The sequence below is a fragment of the Drosophila sulfurigaster genome, chromosome 2R (genome assembly GCF_023558435.1).
Source record: "Drosophila sulfurigaster albostrigata strain 15112-1811.04 chromosome 2R, ASM2355843v2, whole genome shotgun sequence".
Lineage (NCBI taxonomy): Eukaryota > Metazoa > Arthropoda > Insecta > Diptera > Drosophilidae > Drosophila > Drosophila sulfurigaster.
Window position 1 is genome coordinate 16,954,942 of NC_084882.1, and position 20,221 is coordinate 16,975,162.

The following is a 20,221-nucleotide window of genomic DNA, read 5'->3' on the forward strand; positions in this document are numbered from 1 at the left end:
AAATGAATTCAAATACAAAATACAAAAAAAAAATAAATAAACATAAATAGAAACAACAACGGAGAGCGATGGGAGACAGACAGAGAGTGATATACATTGTGCGAAGGGAGTAAAAGAGAGCCACTGAGAGTGGCAGAGTACTAGAGAGAGGGACAGAGAGAGGAAGAGAGCGAACAGCATAGCAACATATAGAAGACATACACAAAAAAAAAAAAACAGTTCATTGAACTACTATTTGTGAGCTTTTTTTGTGTGTTGTATTTTGTGTTTGCTGTGGTTTCTTTAGTTTTATTCGTGGATTATGGTATCATAGCCCAGGCACATATGTATATATCGTAGTATACATAAACCATATGGGATAGTATATATATACTTAATGTATGTGCAGACATAGACAAACATTTACACATAGCTACTTCTTCAAAAGGTTTTGAGGTGTCATGTGTTCGCCGAGGTTTTTTTTCGGGGTTCTTCTTTTCAACGTTTGCTGTGTGTAATGGTAAACTTTTATCATGAAATTAAAATTGATAGAGTCCAATTCTATGACACCAATTCTATGAGTATCTATGGAAAGCTGCGATCATTTGGCTTTTAAAAATATGCAAGTCATTAGCGTAGACAAAATCCCGAAAAGAATGCATTTCTAAATTAATATGCATACATGCATTTAAGTGTGTCCCAGAGTATTCCACGTGTACTAACAGCCCCGAAATAAATCTGCTGTTTAAACCTGTCTAGACGATCGTTTCAATTACAATAAGACACACAACGAAGCTGAGGCGACCTTGAGATTAGCAAGTGATAAATCCACACACAAACACAATCAAGTTTATGCACACACACACACACGCACACTTGCACACTAACGCAGGCGAAATTCAATTAAATATTTGGCAGATGATACGATTTTATTATTGAAATTATCCCCAACAACACAGGCAAAAGCAAACCTGAACGTCTTCAAACAAAATAAACATTTTTGCATGTACGTCAAAACAAAAGTCGACTAAACTCGCCTGCTGCTTGTTGCTAAACAGAAATGCATTTAATTAATTCTTTTTTATTTAAATTGATATACACACACATTGTTTTTGTTGTTGTTGTTTTTGTTTTATTTTTGGTGTTGCGTTTTTTTTTTTTTTTTCTCACTTTAAGTCACGCTCTTCGCTCCGAACTCCGCGACGTCTTCGGTCAAAGCTGCCACTCACAGAGGTGTTCCTTTGTTGCATGGATTACGAGTAGAACGAAATGAATTTCATTATCGTATTTTAAGATATAAACAAGTATTTTCGACGCCAATAAGCCAATATATATTACTCGGCAATTGCAGCGCATTAAAGACTTGAAACGCCATCATAATTGGTTGGTATAAATATAAACTAAAACAAAAAAAACGAAAAAACAAAAGAAGAAAGAAGACATTTGACCATGACTTTCTATTCGCATAATAACAAACCACGGCATTAGCTCATGCTTCACATTTAGAGATAAGATATATTCTTTTTTATTGGATTATTACTACTACTAAAAATATTGCATACAAATTGCTAAAAACACGTTTAATGCACAAAATGCGCGCCAATGTCTCTCGCAAAACGCCCACAACTTGGAAACTCGCTGACAACATAAATAAATGAATAAATAATCGTTCAATTAGAATACAAGTACACATAATATGTAATACTTAAGAGCGAGTTGCCACAGCCAGGCCCAGAACTTGGCCCAGAACCAAGTTCAATATCAAATGAATGAGATCAACTGGGGCTTGTCACACACACATTCGCACAGTAAAAAGAACAGGAAGCATTACGAAGATTAACGCGTCATTGCAATAAATCAAAAAAAGAAAAAAAATATTGCTTATAACTTTGGCAGTTTGTGGCTAACACGCCCTTTTGGCCAACTTGTGTCGATCTCATGCTGAGACCTGATGCCAAAAGCACAAACAGCATAATAAATATTTACGATTAGTGCTAACAGCTTCCTTAGCTGAATATTGTAATTGTAACGCAATCAATAATTAAGAAATGCACGCGCAACTGCAGTTCGAATAGAATTTTGAAATTGGCTAATGACGTCTACAAATCCAGTATTCTAATTTGTATTTTTCGAAAAACTATTCTCAGAACAATAAATATTTTGTTGCTAAATAGTTGTACAAACTACTTTCATTGTTCCGCTTATAATTTATATAGACTACCCTCCATATGCCATAGGTTTCATACTAGAAATTCTTTGGTTCCGAACTGACAAACATACGAGTTAACAGTAAAAAAAAAAATGATTCGCACTCGTACGACGAACGACACCGACACGCTTGGCTTTAAATGAATCTGACTTGGGTTTGTGTTTACCTTTAAATTGACATAATTTGCCTATAAATGTTTAATGAAAATATCCAAAGTCTTGACGCAAATTAAACAACGCCTCTGACAGCGTAGACATGTGTAGTTAACATATGTACATTGCCATACCCCCTTCACACTCCATTAGCGGGTATATTAAACCTCCAGCCATGTAGATGTGATACGTGCTTGCCATAGCTAATTGTGTTATATGAACTCTTCATTAAAAGTAAGTATTTATTTCAATACGATTTCTTTCGGTTGAACAATTTAAAATGCATTCTTGACGTTTGGCTAATATTATAATTACCATAATAGTTAATTCAAGGTAAAAAGTCATATTCTGCTTACGTATACGTAATATTAGTTTAATGTTTAATTTCTAGATCAAATTTAAAAGAAAGTATGATTTCATACGAATGATTTTAAATGATTTCAATGCTCAGGTGACCCAAAAACCAGTCAACAGATTTCATCATGCAATAATAAAATTTTAAAAATGAATTAATTGAATGATAATATGGATATTTTAGATGTAAGAATAATATTAATGTTTTACTGTAATCTTTTATTTAGGAATGTGGTATGAACATTCATTGAATGCATTTTTTTTTATTAGATCACTTAAGTGCCAAGTTGAAGTTAAAGTTGATTTTATAATAAATGTGTGTACCAATTTTATACAAATATTATTTCTTTCAAGTTAAAATTTATAAAACTTAAAACATATAAAATTTCTAATATAATAATTTAATATTTAAATTTAATATTAACATTTTTATTTTAGCATATTTCTTTCAAGTTAATTTTTAAAACTTGAAAATTAATATAAAAAGAATCAAATTAATGCAAAATTTCTAATATACTCTACTAAATACTTTTTTGTTCTATTTTTAAAGAATTTTCATAAATTATCAAAAGTAAAGAGTATCTTCATAGGCTGCACACTCGCTGGGTGCTTTTTGTAAAACATTTGTGCAAGCAAATAAACAAGAGATCAGCCACAAAAGCCAAATGCTAATTTAGATACGTGTATCAAAGTCAAAGTACTTGACGCGAATGTAAGAGGCGTTGATTCGGCAACTTAAAGTCTGTGGCCTGTCTGGCTATAAATTGAAATACTTAATGTCAAAAACCAATGGCTAGCAATTAATTATAAAAAAATTGTATAATTTATAGAGTGAACTTGATGATAACATTTTATTTACATGTTTAACTTGTTGCGAATGCCTCAAATAAGTACGAATATGATTTTTTTTTGGGGGAATATTTCTACGTAGTCACAATGACGATGAAGAAGATGCGGGGAAAAAAACTGGAATCATCTCGGTTTGTGTGCAAGTGAATAACAAAGCATATTAACTAAGCATTTGTTTAAATTAACGAGCTTATTGCATAACACATCGATTGTATATATGTATGTAGGCAACAAAAAATAAATAAAATTATTATCAAATAATAATTATCATATCGATTTGTTTTATTTTGGTTTTGTTTTGTTTTGGTACTTGCCATAAAAGGATGTCAACAGATTTCGAATATATCGTAAAGTGTTGCACAAGAAAGAGACTTTAATTGTGCTAAATTATTGTATTGCTATAAATAAATGCACATCTAAAATAAACTTTTACTCACTTTGTCTTTCAACGGATTAAGTACTTGGATCAGTGTCTCAGTACGTACATTCGAAGTTAATTCGGCACACTTATTAATTTTGGGAGGGAGACTGCGAGACCTGTTCTTAAGTAAATTAGTAGCAGGCCAAGCCCCAGAGACTGACGTAAGTGGAACTCCCTCCCCTGAGGCTACTTGCTAAGTAATCTCGATTCGGTTTGGTTGAAGTGAATATTACTCCGAGAGTTACAATTGATATCGCTCCAACATGACGTACTTGTTGCTCAGTACGTCAATCTTCGCACACTTTTTACGTTGAATTGGTGCACTGGAAAATGTCAAATGGTGAGCTTTGTTACATATTTTTTTTCTATATATATTACTCATTCGATATATAGTGCGTAATGAATCGGAGCGGAAGTTAAGATCACATATTGATGTTGAGATCGGATCGAGTGATTTTAAGTAGTGGCCGAGTAATTTATGTAGCAGCGACCACAATGTGTAAAAGCAAAGAACCTATTACAATTATTACTACATATTAACATTTGTAACATTCTTACATACTTAATACATTATTATAGTAATTTAATAACATGTTCTCATGGTCAACCTGCTAAAGCTGCGCCGTGGTCAGTGCACAAATTGAAGTCCACAAAGTGTAAATATGTGTCTCTATATATATACACATACTATATGTATGTTAGATTGCTTGCGATTGAAGTGCTCGGACAGTTTCGATCGGTGCATATTTTAAAGAGTCGCCAGCGATTACAATGTAAGCAATGTTGGTCATAATCAACGACACTTTACGGGCGTTCCAAAGACCAATAGCAGCATGATGGCTCTCGCCATTCCCCAATGCTTTTGCAAAAACAAAACAAAACAAAACAAAACAAGAAAAAAAGATACTCTACTTGAGTGTAAACATCGAAATATCACGATTTTCAGCTGTCAACCGGAGACCGGTTAGACGGATGTTGTTTGGGATCTTAGCTTCGATAAATAGATCAGGTGAAAAGTGAAAATGCATCGTTCTAATTATAAACACGTGATATCATTGGCATCGCTTGATTTACTACAGATCCGGCAACAATTGGCTGCACCTGATTGCACGCGCCCTCCTCACCCGCTCCCGCTCCCGCTCCCTCTTCCCATCACCATTCTTACTTAACTCCAGCCCCGCCCGAGCTGCTCAAGTTCAATGCGAAACTGCAAATGCGAGACGCCAGACAAGGCAAACCCTTGAAAATGGAAGCGCCTTGCACTCGAATTGTCATCGAGGCAAACAGCAACTGCAACTGCAGCTGCCACTGCAACTGCAACAATGATCGTTGGACACCCAAAACCACATAGAGACGGCCTCGTTGTTACACACGTTGCGACAAATGATTCCATTTCCATTTCATCATTTCTTTTGGCGAATTTCATTCAACGAATTACGAAATTTGCCCGTGCACCAATTTGACTCGTAGCACTTTTTTCCAGCTAAATTGGGTCTAGTTTATGCGGTTTTTATGAATCTGACCTTAGTCATGATCATGAAGTGCTCTATTTAGGGGCCACTTCGAGCTATCAATGGGGGGATAGACTGTGCCAGTCACAGTCTGTATCACAGATACAGACAGAGAGTGATAATAATATATATACTAAAAAAGAAAAGAAATATTTAGTTATTGACTCTCAGCATCCTCAGCTCCAATCAATCATCTCCATAGGAGTACTCAAGGTTATTGTTTATTATGATGTATTACTTAAGTTTAAGTTTTTTGGGAGGGAAGCACACATACTTTTGGAGTTTATACAATTTGTTTTGGCTTTTAGTACTACTAGACTGGCTATATAGAAGTCATTCCTTAGATTTATGGGTGCCGACTATGCATTGCCGTTTTAGTAGAACCCAAACAAGCTCTAAATCAAGTTCAAAGTCAAACAAATTAACAACAATTTAGCTAATCAAAGCTGGCAGCCTAAACAAAACTCTCTCCCTCCCTCATTTTTAACACTTCGCTTCGCTTCGCTATTGTGAAAACATAAAACATGTTTGCAGTAGTGTATTGAGACAATGGCGAACTACAGCGAAATCTATGTAATTAATAAATTATTGGAGATAGCTGCAAATAAATAATTAAAAGCAAAAACAAAACAAAAAATAATCAAAGCAGCATTCTGCGGGCATTCGGTGTTTTTTGCGTCGGCTATTATTTTGGCAACGCGAACTTGTTTAATTTGCATAATGCCCCCCTCCTTGAACACCCCCGCCACAGCATCAGCAGCAGCAGCAACAGCAATAACCACAACAGCAGCAACCACAGCAGCAGCAACAGCATCAGCAGCAGCAGCAACACAGCTGCGCAAACCACCCAAAAGATGCAGATCGAATCGAATCAACGTCAGCAACAACAGCAACAACAACAGCAACAACAACAGCTCCAGAAGCAACACGAAATTGTCGTCAGCTGACGCAGATGCTGGGATAACAGCAGTTGGGAGCACAGCATCAGCTGTATATACAGATCTATATAGTAGTCTATATAAACACTTATTTTTTTATATGCACTTTGTTTCAACTTCGGGAATCTGTGGCGAAACTAGTTCGCAGCCACACAATATTTAGTGCAGTAAATAAAAAAAAAATAAAATTAAATATGCACGCTTATGGTAGAGAGAGAGATATGTATACTATATAGTATAGTATAGTATAGTATCGTATGCATATATGCATATGTGCGAATATGTACTTGCGCGCTAAATGTATCTCTGTGTGTATTTAGCGTGTTCTATTGAAAGGACAATAAACTTTAAACAATACATCAAGGTCAACCACTCGCATTAGATGAGTCGAGTTAACAAAAAAAAAAAAAAATATTTAAAAGAAAAATAAGAAAAAAGTCAGTGACAACAGGCGGTCGATATTTTTGTGGGCCGCTGCTGCTGCTGCTGCTTCAGACGATTATTTAATTCTTAATTTGGTTTTAAAATTAAAATTTTATGATGCTAATGCGTTGTTTGTGCATCTGCCTAATAAATACTCAGAACTCAAAAGCTCAGACAGAACGAAGCACCCAGATCCCCCACCCCTTAAAAGAGATCTATATTGCCAGAGATTCGGGGAGAAAGCGTTCAATATTAATGGAATTGTTAATTTGAAAATTATTAGATTTATTTTTAGATATTTGATTTAACACAATCAAATGCATATCTTAGTTGGAAACCGCATTCTTAATGCTAATGCTGCTTTGGCGATTTCTAAAGAATTATTAGAGGCAATAATATTTTTACGTAGAAAACTGTGTACGCTAATACAATATGATGGACATTTTAAAGCCCAGCTGAATTAAAGAACTTAGACTTTAAAAAGCTTGTTTCAGTTTTAGGTAGTACATAAAATAAATAACTTGTTATCTCATAAATCGATAATTAACTGTTATAAATTTGATTCAAATGACCTACATAAAAAATAAGTTTAAATTTAAATAATTTATAAATTATAGAATTGAAAGCTTGTTTTTTAATGCTGCTTTATTTTAATCTAGGCTGAAAAGTCTTAAATATTCTATCAATGATCTATTTTAAAAATGATTTTTATTATTTCAACATATAATTAGAAAAAGCAGAACGTTTTAAATATTTGTATATTTCTTAATCGTACTTTTTTCAAATCTGATTAGTATTTTGTTTTTCTTTAAATCATCACCGTTAATTAGTTTTAATTTTAATAATACATAGTTTAAAAAATAATGTAACTTTTATTTATGTCTATAGTGATTGGTAATTATTTTACCTTTAAAAACAGTTTAAATTATTGATAAAATAAATTTCATATATATTCGGAAAACGTATTCTTTTCGCTTGTTTCTTAATGCTGTTTTATTTTAAAAACATTTACAGCTGTTGGCAACTATTTTGCAGTGCATTGCTTATATGATAAATAAGTATGTACTTTATATACAGACATATATACGCATCGGATTTACAATTCTGTTTTGTTTTCTGCTCATGTGTTCATTGCACTCGATGTTCTGTTTGTTGTTGTTGTTGCTGTTGTGTTGTAGCTGTTGTTGTTGCGATTAAGTCAGTTGTGCGTTGCAGTTTTGTTTACTTTTGATTTTGTCGTATTTTTTGATTAAGTGCAACGGGCGCATAGCCGGTATAAGTTGATGTATATATAAACTTATACTCGCACCGATGTAAGTCCCATTATCTGGGCAACTGTTGTGTTGTTGTTGTGTTGCCCTTTTGCTGTTGTCGTCGACGGCGACTTCGCTGTTGTCGTTGAAGTTCAACAGAATCAGCGTCAGCCGCAAGAATGTCACATTGAAAGAGGTCAACCACCAGCGCCTTGTCGTGTCATTTATGTAATTGAAAACAATTTATTTTATTTGCTAACGATATTACGATTTAATTTAATTAAAGCATTTAAAGCAGGAAGCCATAGACCAAATGATGACTCATCCACAACACACAAGATGGAGGCAGTAGACATACATATCCATATGTGTGTATATAATCATTATGATATACTTATTTTATGATATACCTATTTTTGCATGACTGACTGAGAGCGAATGAGCATTGGGGCAGAAAAGTATGGGTTGCAAATAAAAAGCGCATAATAAGCGTTTAAATGCAATTTTCTGGGCAAAACGAAGCGTTCAGGCAAAAATATCAAATGGAATTATATGTTTTGCAGCACGTTGATTAGAATGAAATATGTTATGTGGATGATGGGGAACATCATCAGCAGCAGCAGCAGCAGCCACAAAAAAAAAACAACAACAACAACATAAAAAAGTCCTTTTTCTTTCTAACAGAAATATTTAGGTAGCATTTAAGGAGACAGACAACTTCAAATCGGACTGACTGCTGTTTTATTTTTTTCTTTATACATATTTCTTTTATTTTTCCTTTTTTTTTTTGTAGTATTTTTGTTGGCCTTTCATTTCTTTTGGCTGGATGGAACGCTGGTCAATAATTTTGTGAGGGTGCCGCCAAAAAGGGCAGGCGCATTGGATCGCATCGTTGGTCTTTGTGTTTGAAATAGATTATTGCCAAATATGAAGAAGAGATACATATGTATCAAATATTTATTTCGTCTGCGACGCAAAGTTCAAGGATTCTGTGATGGGTTCATTGAACCAAATGGTTGACCAACAAAAGAAATAAATATATATTTATATATACATATGTACATATAACAGGCAGCCGGAAATATCAAATTCGCTTTAATTACGTTCGAACAAATTAATAAGTTTGATGAAAAGTGAAACGCAGATGTTGTTGTCCAGGAGTCATCACCAGGAAAATCGAATCCGGTGACGACAAATTGCGCGCTGACAGATCTGCGCAATCGAAATCAATATCCGCCTTGTTCAAGTGTGCGCCCTAATGACTTGTAGGCGTGGTTGCCTACCCTTTTCAGAAAGGGGTAACATCAAGGTAACTCGAGAAGCGACAGCGCAGGAAAGTGAAGAAAGCCTGAGCTAGGCACGTGCCGCTGTCCAAACAGCTGTCGAGGATTCAAAATGAAAGTGAACTACGCGACACGAGGCCATAAGTTAATTGGCGACAGAGCGAGACGTAATAATAGAGAGGGAGAGGGAGAGCGAGATAAACAGAGCTGATGGCATATTGATTGATCTTGCGACTGGATTGGATCTTGTGCCAAAGGAATTCCTAAGAATATGGCACAAACACACACAAAAAGCGACGCACATCACGCAAAAAAACTACACACAAAAAAAGGGTGGAATACAATATGATAATAACAAGGAACAGAAGCAGGCAGCAGGGGGGAACGCGTATTATTTAATTTGGCACTGTGTCCAGGTTTTTTTTTTTTTGTGTTTTGATTCGTTTATGTGCGGAGTGTATCAATGAATCGAAATGCGAATGCGAATGCGAATACGAACGAATATGAATGCGAATGTTTCGATCGCGTGCGGCAAACATTTCTACGGATTGCAGATGCCGCACCGCTTTTTTTTTTTTTGTCTTGGCCAAGTAAGAATCTTGAGCTTAAATATATTTTTTTTTGTAATCTTTAAAGTCGTTCCGCAATATGTTTAACCCACGTTTGACAATTTTAAATATTTGCACAAACTTAAAAGCGATAATAAAATTGCATTTAATAAATAAATACTTAGTGAAAATTAATTTGTTTCGTTTTTGTTTATTTTTTGTTATCGCCATGGAAATGCAAGGGTTAATCTATTAATAATGTTTTTTCTATAAGCAGTTTAATTGAACGTATTGCAATCATAAATTTAATTTGTGCCTTTTCCCATAACAATCTGATGACTAATACGCATGCAAGTTCCAAGAAAATTGCAGACATACCACGAATAGTTTTGGGGCCCAGGCATCGAGCGCCATCAGCTTCTTGGCCCGCATGCCAAATTGCAACTTAATTATAAATTGCAAAAAATAACACGAAAGAACAGCCGAACTTCGGTAGACGAAAATTGAATACCCTTAAAATGAGATTCGTCAAATAGGTTACATAATATGAAATTATATTTACAAAATTGAATTTCAGCAATAAGCCATTTTTAGGGTAGAAGAATATTAAAACTTTTCGGACCATATATAGTATATATATTTTTGATCAGAGTCAACAGCCGAGACAAAATAGTTTGTCCGTCAGTCTGTCTGTCCACCCATATGAACACCTAGATCTCAAAGATATAGAGATATATTTTTTTTGTTATCTTTGCACGCAGATCAAATATGTATCAGATCACGTTGTTTGGTTGCGATCATATAAAAATTGTAGAATATATTTAGGAAATTCTTTCTATAAAAAAAACACCTACTTACTTCGGGTCTTTGTTGCATTGTCTGACAATCTGGTATATTTTGCACTCCAAAGTATATTTTGAATGCACATCAATATAGCATTATATATGTATATAATAATATATATATGGTATATTAGAGAAATTGGCGGTATATTTAGTTTAGCATATTTTATAATTATTACTGCACTGTTTAGCTTTCATTCAAAATGGGAAGCGGATATCTCACAATCGAACAGACTCAACTGTAGCGTTCCTACTTATTTTGATATATGTCACATACTTAATTACAAAACGCAAATACCCTCTCGAGCAAAGGGCATTTCAAAACAAAAAAAAAACCCCAAAAGTTTCAGCTACAGAGTAAAATTGTAGAGTCAGTGCCGTGAAGCGCCATATGAAACAAAAACTGCTAATTTAACTGTTAGTTTCACATGCATGCCACACACACACACATGCACACACATATATACATTTGAACACATGCAAACCTCAATGAAAATGCCATGAAAATGAAAATGCAGTCAGCACTGGAAAATCCATGAAATGTGCGAGTACAAGTATTAAAGCACACAAATCTTCCGCGTTTGTGTAATGCAGGAAGATTTTGCATGATGTCTGCTTTGCTGTGTACTTAATACCTACATACATTCGAATACATACATATGGTCACATATGTACATACATTTACATTTATTCATATAGCATAATAATACTACACATATGATATGTAAGTAGCTGACGAAATTTCATCATGAAAATCTGAGCATAAGCATCGCTAGTTTTGATCAAAAAGTTTTTATAGCAACATTTTACAAATCTATCTGAAATGGATAAATTTTAAATAAAATAAATGCAAGCTAATTTAATTAAACATACATATACCATATGTTAAAAATGTACATATAAAGTAAGCTATAATACAAATCGGCACCATAAAGAAGTTATATTTAGAATTGTCTATGAAAAATAAACAAAATAAATGAAATGAATTCTTAAACTCCGCTTCTTGAATATATAAAATTAAAAGTAATGTATATTTACACATATCCTTGTGAATATTCATACTGTAACTAATATTTAATAATAAAAAATACAAATATTCCTTAATTTTAATTAATAATTTTTAATTTATTGACGCTCTTAACTATTTAATTTAAAGAAATACAAGATACTTAAAATTTTTTTTTCTAAAATTAATGAATACATATTTAATTGCAATGTTTCAGTTAAGCTTAAATAAATTTAAAAAAAAATAGTTATTTATAACCCAAGAATGCGTGCAAAATTTCTCCGGATTTGTTGTGGAAAAGCCAAGCTCAAGCTAAGCTGAGGAAACTCTTCATGTAGATCCGGTGAGCGAGCCACAGATCATGTGGAAGAAAGCAGAGAGAGAGAGAGAGAGAGAAAGAGCAACAAAAGAAACAACCACAGCAACAACAGCATCACAAACCTGAACACATGACAGTTGCTCCCCTGTTGCTCCTCCGTCCCCCACCCAAGCAACCCCCTTTGGAGCGCCAGCAACGTTCGACGTCAGCGACAGCGTGCGAAAGTGAAATCGAACCTTTGCTGCCGGCGTTTGCGCTTTTGACAACAACAACAACAGCAGCAGCAACAACAACAAGAGTAACAGCAGCAACAACAACAACAGTAAGTTACAAACAACAACAACAACAACAAGAAAAACAGCAATAAACGCAGCCGGTTTCAAAGCATTGCGAGGGGCGCGACTGCGAGTGGGGCGGCTTTTGGCTTTGGTTTTGGCTTTGCTGTTGCCGTTTGTTGCCTTTGCCTTTAGCTGCTGCTATTGCTGCTGCTGACAAGTGCGACCACGAAGCAGCAGCAACAACAACAACAACAACAATATACTACATACCCTCCCACCCCTTTCTCTGCCTTGACCATGGGATTAACAACAGCAGAAATGCACACAACTTTAACTTTTGTAAAAGTTTCGCATTTTATTTTTAAAGAGGCGACTGAATGAAAATTTCATTTTGGGTCTCGTTTCTCGCATTGCGTTCCACAACACCTTTTTTTTTTTTTTTTTTTTTGGGCAGCCGGTCACTGAACTTTTGTCCGACTGTGTGGACTTTCGTCATGAAAATTTGCATACGGCATGAGGTGCTTCGATGACGCGACCTGCCACTTGTTGGGTGCCTCAAATACGTTTTTTGGGTGTGTGTGTGTGTGTGTCGAAGACTGACGCCAGAGATTAGAGGGCAGCTGCTACTAATTAATGATATGTTACAGTTGCTTAAGCTCAGCTTTTGCTCTCGAATCAATTTTGCATCTGAAGAAATATGCAGTTTTAATTAGTTAATAATAAACGACATTCGATTTGCAGCTGGAGGATTCCTAAGACAACAAACGTTACTATACTACACTATACTATATACATATCATACATATATACATATGTAGTAGACGAGTGTCGGACGCAATTAGCGCCATATATCAATTACAGCACATAAATATCTACTACTCTACTATATATATTATATGCATGTTACGTTGAATTGTGAGACGCGCGCTAGCCGTTAACGTTAAAGTGTTTACATTATAAATCATTTATTCAAATTACAAAATTATTAAGCTCTGGCTCTGGTTGCTCTGATTGCCAACTGGATTTCGAATATGTCCAGTGTGTGGCCAAGTTGGCGGGTCTGCTTGTCGCCCCATGACGGCGCGGCGTCTCCAACAGCTGATCGAAGTCGAGCTCTGATTATAGGGAATACCACGACTGATCACATTGCTGATCTCCATTGGCGCCAGCCCATTAAACTGTAACAAAGTAGTTTAACTAAAGAACTGCGTTTCTATTCATTCATATTTATTGATGTACATATTCTTGTTACATACACAAAAATGCATAGTCATCATATTCAATTGATTAGTTTTGTTTGTGTAACATTTAACATACATAATATGCCCAAATATTGTAAATTTCTATAAACATTTAATTTGCATAATTTTGCATATTTAATTTTTCCAAAAAATAATTCTTTGAACGGAAAGTGTTTTTTCCTTAAATTTAAATTTTCTGAAACTCTGAGTTGCTTTTATTTATTTCAAAGAAAAATGCGTTGGCTAATTTTCACTTTTCTTTTCTATTCGTTGCCCATAAAAGTATGCAATTTTTTGTTTTTTTTTTTTTTCACTCTCTGCTTGTAAACATTTATCAAATGCACATCAATTACATTTAAAATATGTTTTAACAATTGCGAGTTCGAAAAGTACAATTCGAACTTGCCACGCCTCTTTTTTGCGCCTTTGTGCGTTGTTCCTACTTTTTTTATAGTCTACTTTTGTGCGGCGACATATTTAGTTTGCGACATGAGCCGCAACTATGCAAAATGGCGCTAGTGTGAACTTCAGCGCTTTATCAAAAAAGATCGTTCATTGGGGGAAAAATACAAATCGCAAAAGTGTAGTCAAAATAGACACTTAACATCTATATAAAACATTAGCATATTTTGTAGTAGTAGACAATTATAAAATTTCGTCACAATTTGACTGAAAAGCGAGGTATTTATATATCCATAGATACTGAATACAATCAGTTACAATTGCGTTTGCGTTTTGTGCTTACAAATTCGAACACATTTAATACACAACAAAAATACACATGAATATAAATTGTAAGTGGCATTTCGGATAAATCAATACAACTACAAGGTTATACATAGATATATAAATCTATATGTAGGTGGTAACTATTTGTCTCTATCTAATATAGTTACGAATATATGTCAAGAACACTTTTGACAATCATTCGACAAGGCTCAGGAGGTGTCGACGTCGCTGGGATTCGTGTGGAATGTGAGTGTGTCTCTATAAACGTGATTCAATTGGTCGGTTAAACATTTGTATAATATTATTTATATATAGTTATATATATCTATGTTCTTTTTCTTTTTGAGCTAATTCAATGGTGCATTTCACTTTTGGACCTGCTGCTTGGTTTTCTGCATCATTCAGAAAGCATCGTCAAGCTCCACAACTGACATTCGCAGTTCCAGAACAGGCGGTAGCTACTGCGTTCTCGCCACCATATCCAAGCCGCCCTCCTCCTCCATCTTCGTGAGGAACTTGGTGACACGATAATTCGGTTCCGATTGCCGAGCCATATCGATGAGCGCCAATAGCTTCTTAATGCCAATGCACACACGCTTCCCTGCCATATTTCTGGCAATATTCTGCAGCTCCTCGTGCCCAAAGAGCTTGGAATCCTCCAGTACGGTCAGCACATGCTCAGGACTTGATAAATTGGACACATGGAGGACGGATGTAAAGGCCGAAAGCATTTCCATTTCATCGAGCACCTCGCGTCGACTCGAAGTGCACAAGATAAGCAGCTTGCGACCCTTAGGTGGTTGTTTCTTGAGCAGCACCAGCAACGCTTGCAACGTGAGGTTGGAGTAACGCGGTCCAATGGGGCCATAGTCGAGCAGTCGCTCCACATTGTCTACGACGATGCAGCTGAGCGTGGACCGATACGCGTCATCGAAGATCTTGCGTATGTGCAGACACTTGGCGGATTCGGTGAAGCCGACCATGTCTTCGGGCGAACATACCTTGACAAAGGGAAAGTCGCTCATCTTGGCCAGATTGGCGGCCAGCGCCGATTTGCCCGAATTGGGAGCACCCTCGATGAGCACGGAGACGAGTCCCGAGCTCTCTGACGCCTTTGCTTGCTGCACATACAACATACCATCCTCAAGCAAACTGGTCACGGGTTGACCCCAGTTAATGACGCCTCGCGCCAACATATTCTCCAGCATCTCTTGTGCTGCACCAAAGGCGGGCTTGATGTCGTTCTCCAGCGCATGCATGAAATCAGAACGTGTCACTTTTAGCTTCTCCATGGCCTCGGGATCCACATGCACTTTGGCGTCGGCCTTGATCAAACGATTCATGGCCGTCGATTGAGCAGCGCGCACCAAACCCTCAAGCTCAGCGCCGCTGAAATTCTTCGTGCGCGCTGCAATCTCTGTGTTGTCAACATCGCCTGCAATCTTGTTGAACTCGCGCATGCGCTTCGTGTGTATGTTGAGGATCTGCACACGTCCCTGCTCATTGGGCAGACTGATCTCCATTTGCACCTCAAGACGTCCGGGACGCAGCAGCGCCTCATCAATCATGTCCCGACGATTTGTCATACCAATCACTAAAATATTGTTCAGCTGCTCCACGCCGTCGATCTTGGCAAGCAGTTGATTAACGACCGTATCGTGAACACCACTATTTCCTGCAACTGAGCCACGTGCCTTGCAAATGGCATCGATCTCATCGAAGATAATGATGTGCAGTCCACTATTAGGTCCCAGTCGCTTTTCTTCCTCCTCCGCCTCGGCGAATAGACGTCGGATATTGGCCTCCGATTCGCCAACGTATTTGTCAAGAATTTGCGGACCATTCACAATCTTGGGTTCTCGTGCATTGAGCATCGTGCCAATCTGTCGCGCCATCAAAGTTTTACCCGTTCCTGGAGGCCCATAGAGCAGTATACCTTTCACGTGCTTAATGCCCAATTGCTCAACGAGCTCAGGAGGAAAGACACGTGAGGCAAAGGCACGTCGAAAGATGGCATTGAACTCGTTGTCCAGGCCACCAATACCCATCTTGCCAAAGTCCCAGTCGGGATTGATGATGGATTGCCTCACAATCTTGCCCTTAGAGCGTCCCTGGAGATTCAGCACCGAGTTTTCGGCCTTCTCAAACTGCACTACAGTATTGCCCAGAATGCGTCCAAAGCGCACATTACGTGTCTTTGCCTCTTTGCCATCGCCCACAGTGCGCGGATCGATGGCTTCCAGGGTCTTGACAGCGAGTCCCAGGAGCTTTTTGTCCTTGAAATGGAAGACTAGGGTTTGTCCAACTGTCAAGGCCATACCCGAGAATTGCATGATGAATTCCTTGGCCATTTCATCAGAGTCGTAAGGCTCCTGGGTAATGGTTTTCTTTTGCAGGAAATCCGTCTCGAAGGAGACTAGTGTGATGATGTCAGCGCTGGCATCGAAGCGGTAGGGTCGCACATCGATCTCCTGGTTGATGGACAAGGTTGCCCACTTGCGCTGCACCAGCGAAAAGCCCACATGGCCACGTGGCAGATCCGAGATCTTCTCCAGCGCGAATATGTAATGCTGTCCGGGACCCGGTGAAATGTCCACATATCTGATGAAATTCACAATAATTAGTCATAATTGTGGGACGCCCACAGAAACAAGCGAAAAAGAGATTTGTGGGAGGAGGGAAAGGGAAAACTAACTTGACTTCCTCGGTGAAATCAGCGCTGTTAACAATCGCCTTGTTCGTCAGCGATTGTTCGTCCGTTGGGCATTTGATGGCCTTCATTTTATGCGCCATTTCACTTGCCATTTTATGCAGCACAAATTGTGTATTTACAAACAAATTGCAATTAAATGTTTATCACGCAAAATTCAAGTTTTTCTAAATACACTGACTCACACAATCGACAAACAGCTGTTCGCAGTGGTTGCGCAGCCCTGTTCGAGGGAGGCAAGAAACCAATATTCAGTGTATACACTGGAACAGTTGTCTTGGAAGCGCAATCAGCTGTTTAGTGTTTAGCGAGTGTGAGTGAGTGCTAGAGCGAGTGCGAGCGAACGTAATCAAAACAAAGAGCCAAAGTAAACGCAATTTCTTTTTTTTTTTGCCAAATTGTTGTGGGTTTTTATTTTTTGTGCATTTAAAATTGCTCGCCCACCGGTTTCATAGTGAGCTCATGAATTTGTACATGGGGCGGCGTCTGGATGCAGTAAGTCACCGCATCCGCCAAATCCTCAGCACGCAGCATTGGCGCTCCAGCCATTGAATTGTTCGCATGGATTTCCGTATCAACGCCACCAGGACTGATACTCTGCAAGGTAAGCGATATGTTAGATATGTGCTAATCATTTCGTTTAAATGCAACCTTTTTGGCTGATTAATTCATATAAAATTACATACTTTAGACGCCTGCTAAGTTACATTTACATACGTACATTTGTATGTATATATGTCTATAGTTGCTATCAAGTGAAGCGTCCCTGGAGATTCAGCACCGAGTTCTCGGCCTTCTCGAACTGCACTACAGTATTGCCCAGAATGCGTCCAAAGCGCACATTACGTGTCTTTGCCTCTTTGCCATCGCCCACAGTGCGCGGATCGATGGCTTCCAGGGTCTTGACAGTGAGTCCCAGGAGCTTTTTGTCCTTGAAATGGAAGACGAGGGTTTGTCCAACTGTCAAGGCCATACCCGAAAATTGCATGATGAATTCCTTAGCCATTTCATCAGAGTCGTAAGGCTCCTGGGTGATGGTTTTCCTTTGCAGGAAATCCGTCTCGAAGGAGACTAGTGTGATAATGTCAGCGCTGGCATCGAAGCGGTAGGGTCGCACATGGATCTCCTGGTTGATGGACAAGGTTGCCCACTTGCGCTGCACCAACGAAAAGCCCACATGGCTACGTGGTAGATCCGAGATCTTCTCCAGCGCGAATTTGTAATGCTGTCCGGGACCCGGTGAAATGTCCACATATCTGATGAAATTCACAATAATTAGTCATAATTGTGGGACGCCCACAGAAACAAGCGAAAAAGAGATTTGTGGGAGGAGGGAAAGGGAAAACTAACTTGACTTCCTCGGTGAAATCAGCGCTGTTAACAATCGCCTTGTTCGTCAGCGATTGCTCGTCCGATGGGCATTTGATGACCCTCATTCGATGCACCATTTCACTTGCCATTTTACGCAGCACAAATTGTGCATTTACAAACGATTTGCAACTAAATGTTTATCACGCGAAATTCAAGTTTTTATAACTACACTGACTCACACAATCGACAAACAGCTGTTCGCAGTGTATGCGCAGCCCTGTTCGAGGGAGGCAGGAAACCAATATTCAGTGTATACACTGGAACAGTTGTCTTGGAAGCGCAATCAGCTGTTTAGTGTTTAGCTAGTGTGAGTGCTAGAGCGGGTGCGAGCGAACGTAATCAAAACAAAGAGAGACAAAGTAGACTCAGAAGTGTTTGCAAAATTGTATGTATTTATTATGTTATTTATTTAAAATTGCTCGCCCACCGGTTTGATAGTGAGCTCATGAATTTGTACATGGGGCGGCGTTTGGATGCAGTAAGTCACCGCATCCGCCAAATCCTCAGCACGCAGCATTGGCGCTCCAGCCATTGAATTGTTCGCATGGATTTCCGTATCAACGCCACCAGGACTGATGCTCTGCAAGGTAAGCGATATGTTAGATACATATGTGCTAATTACATATTTCGTTGAAATGCAAACTTTTTGGCTGATAGTATTAATTCATATAAAATTACATACTTTAGACGCCTGCTAAGCTACATACATTTATATATGTACGTACATACATATGGATGTATGTACATATATGTCTATAGTCGCTATCAAGTGTAAGTAGCTGAAATGTACATATGTATGTAGGTGTTCATGCGGACAGACGCCTATTTATACTAATTCAGATACTATATAATCTCATATACTGTTGACCTACCGTAATCTTGGTCTTCGTGCCCTTCTTGAGGAACTCCCAGCGCAGCACGTCCGTCAAAGCGGTAACAGCATACTTAGAAGGCGCATACATGCTCAGGCCATACATGGGCACTTTGTGACCCACCACACTGTTGATGATGATCACATGGCCATCATTAACCTTGCGACGCTGCAGCGATTGAAATGCCTCACGAGTGCACCACGACACGGCGAGCACATTGGTGTCCAGTGTGGCGCGCAGATCATCCGAGTTGCCCGCATCCGTGATGTGTGGCAGCCGCACAATGCCCGCATTGTTGATGAGCACATCGGCACCACCTAGCGTCTGATCCACCCACTTGAAGGCATCGATGACTTGCTGCTCCACGCTCACATCACAGGCGCGGAAATGGAAGCTAGCTGCTTGATTCGCGGGCAGTGAATCCTTGAGTTGCTGCAGACGTTGTTCGCGTCGCGCCAAACCCACCACAATCATGCCCTTGACCACCAGATCTTTGCAGCAAGCTGCTCCAATGCCTGAACTCGCACCAGTAACAACAGCAACGCGATTCTGCCAACGATCCATTTTAGCGACTCTTAATGTGTCCAAGTGTAAAGCACCAACTAACGACAGCCAAGAGACCGGTTGTTGCTTTTATATTGTTTCGGCAATGCACGAAGAGTCCCAAACAAACTTCCATAAATGGGCAAACAAAGTTTGTGCGTGCGAAAGAGTAATCGACTATAATTATCTAAAGAGGTATTCTTCTGATAACGCTTCCATCGTCACGCTCTTGCGAACGCTCTTTGACTCGATTGCGTCATAAGTTCACACTCTCATTTAGCTTTTGTATATATACCTGGTCAACAGCTAGACCCGATTATTAAGAGGAAGAGAAGGAGCAAGTCATTGTTATGAGGGGTAGAGGTAGGGAGGAATACATCATTCGAATTT

At 38.2% G+C, this 20,221-nt stretch overlaps 3 protein-coding genes and 1 long non-coding RNA gene across 5 annotated transcripts; all 4 read right to left on the minus strand.

The window, feature by feature from the left end:
- Positions 1-1,044: 1,044 nt before the first annotated feature.
- LOC133838884 (uncharacterized) lies at positions 1,045-2,340 on the minus strand. Its single transcript, XR_009894016.1, has 2 exons — positions 2,226-2,340; positions 1,045-1,379 (listed from the first exon to the last, which is right to left on the minus strand). It is a non-coding gene; the product is annotated as an uncharacterized LOC133838884 (long non-coding RNA).
- An 11,618-nt stretch (positions 2,341-13,958) lies between these two features.
- Positions 13,959-17,259, minus strand: LOC133839520 (vesicle-fusing ATPase 2). The gene is made up of 2 exons (XM_062271118.1): positions 17,031-17,259; positions 13,959-16,936 (listed from the first exon to the last, which is right to left on the minus strand). Exons 1-2 carry the CDS (start codon positions 17,138-17,140, stop codon positions 14,794-14,796), a joined length of 2,253 nt encoding a protein of 750 aa, XP_062127102.1. The 5' UTR covers positions 17,141-17,259; the 3' UTR covers positions 13,959-14,793.
- A 194-nt stretch (positions 17,260-17,453) lies between these two features.
- On the minus strand, positions 17,454-18,613 carry LOC133839525 (vesicle-fusing ATPase 2-like). 2 transcript variants are annotated; one of them, XR_009894101.1, is made up of 3 exons: positions 18,396-18,613; positions 17,732-18,301; positions 17,454-17,642 (listed from the first exon to the last, which is right to left on the minus strand). XR_009894101.1 is itself a non-coding variant. In XM_062271124.1 (3 exons), the coding sequence occupies exons 1-2, from the start codon at positions 18,503-18,505 to the stop codon at positions 17,797-17,799; spliced, it is 615 nt and encodes a 204-aa protein (XP_062127108.1). In that variant the 5' UTR covers positions 18,506-18,613; the 3' UTR covers positions 17,454-17,642; positions 17,767-17,796. The 2 variants fall into 2 exon arrangements, 1 of the variants encoding a protein (XP_062127108.1); XM_062271124.1 differs by having other exon boundaries at positions 17,767-18,301.
- A 204-nt stretch (positions 18,614-18,817) lies between these two features.
- On the minus strand, positions 18,818-20,145 carry LOC133839523 (farnesol dehydrogenase-like). The gene is made up of 2 exons (XM_062271121.1): positions 19,289-20,145; positions 18,818-18,996 (listed from the first exon to the last, which is right to left on the minus strand). The coding sequence occupies exons 1-2, from the start codon at positions 19,850-19,852 to the stop codon at positions 18,826-18,828; spliced, it is 735 nt and encodes a 244-aa protein (XP_062127105.1). The 5' UTR covers positions 19,853-20,145; the 3' UTR covers positions 18,818-18,825.
- Between the last annotated feature and the right edge of the window lie 76 nt (positions 20,146-20,221).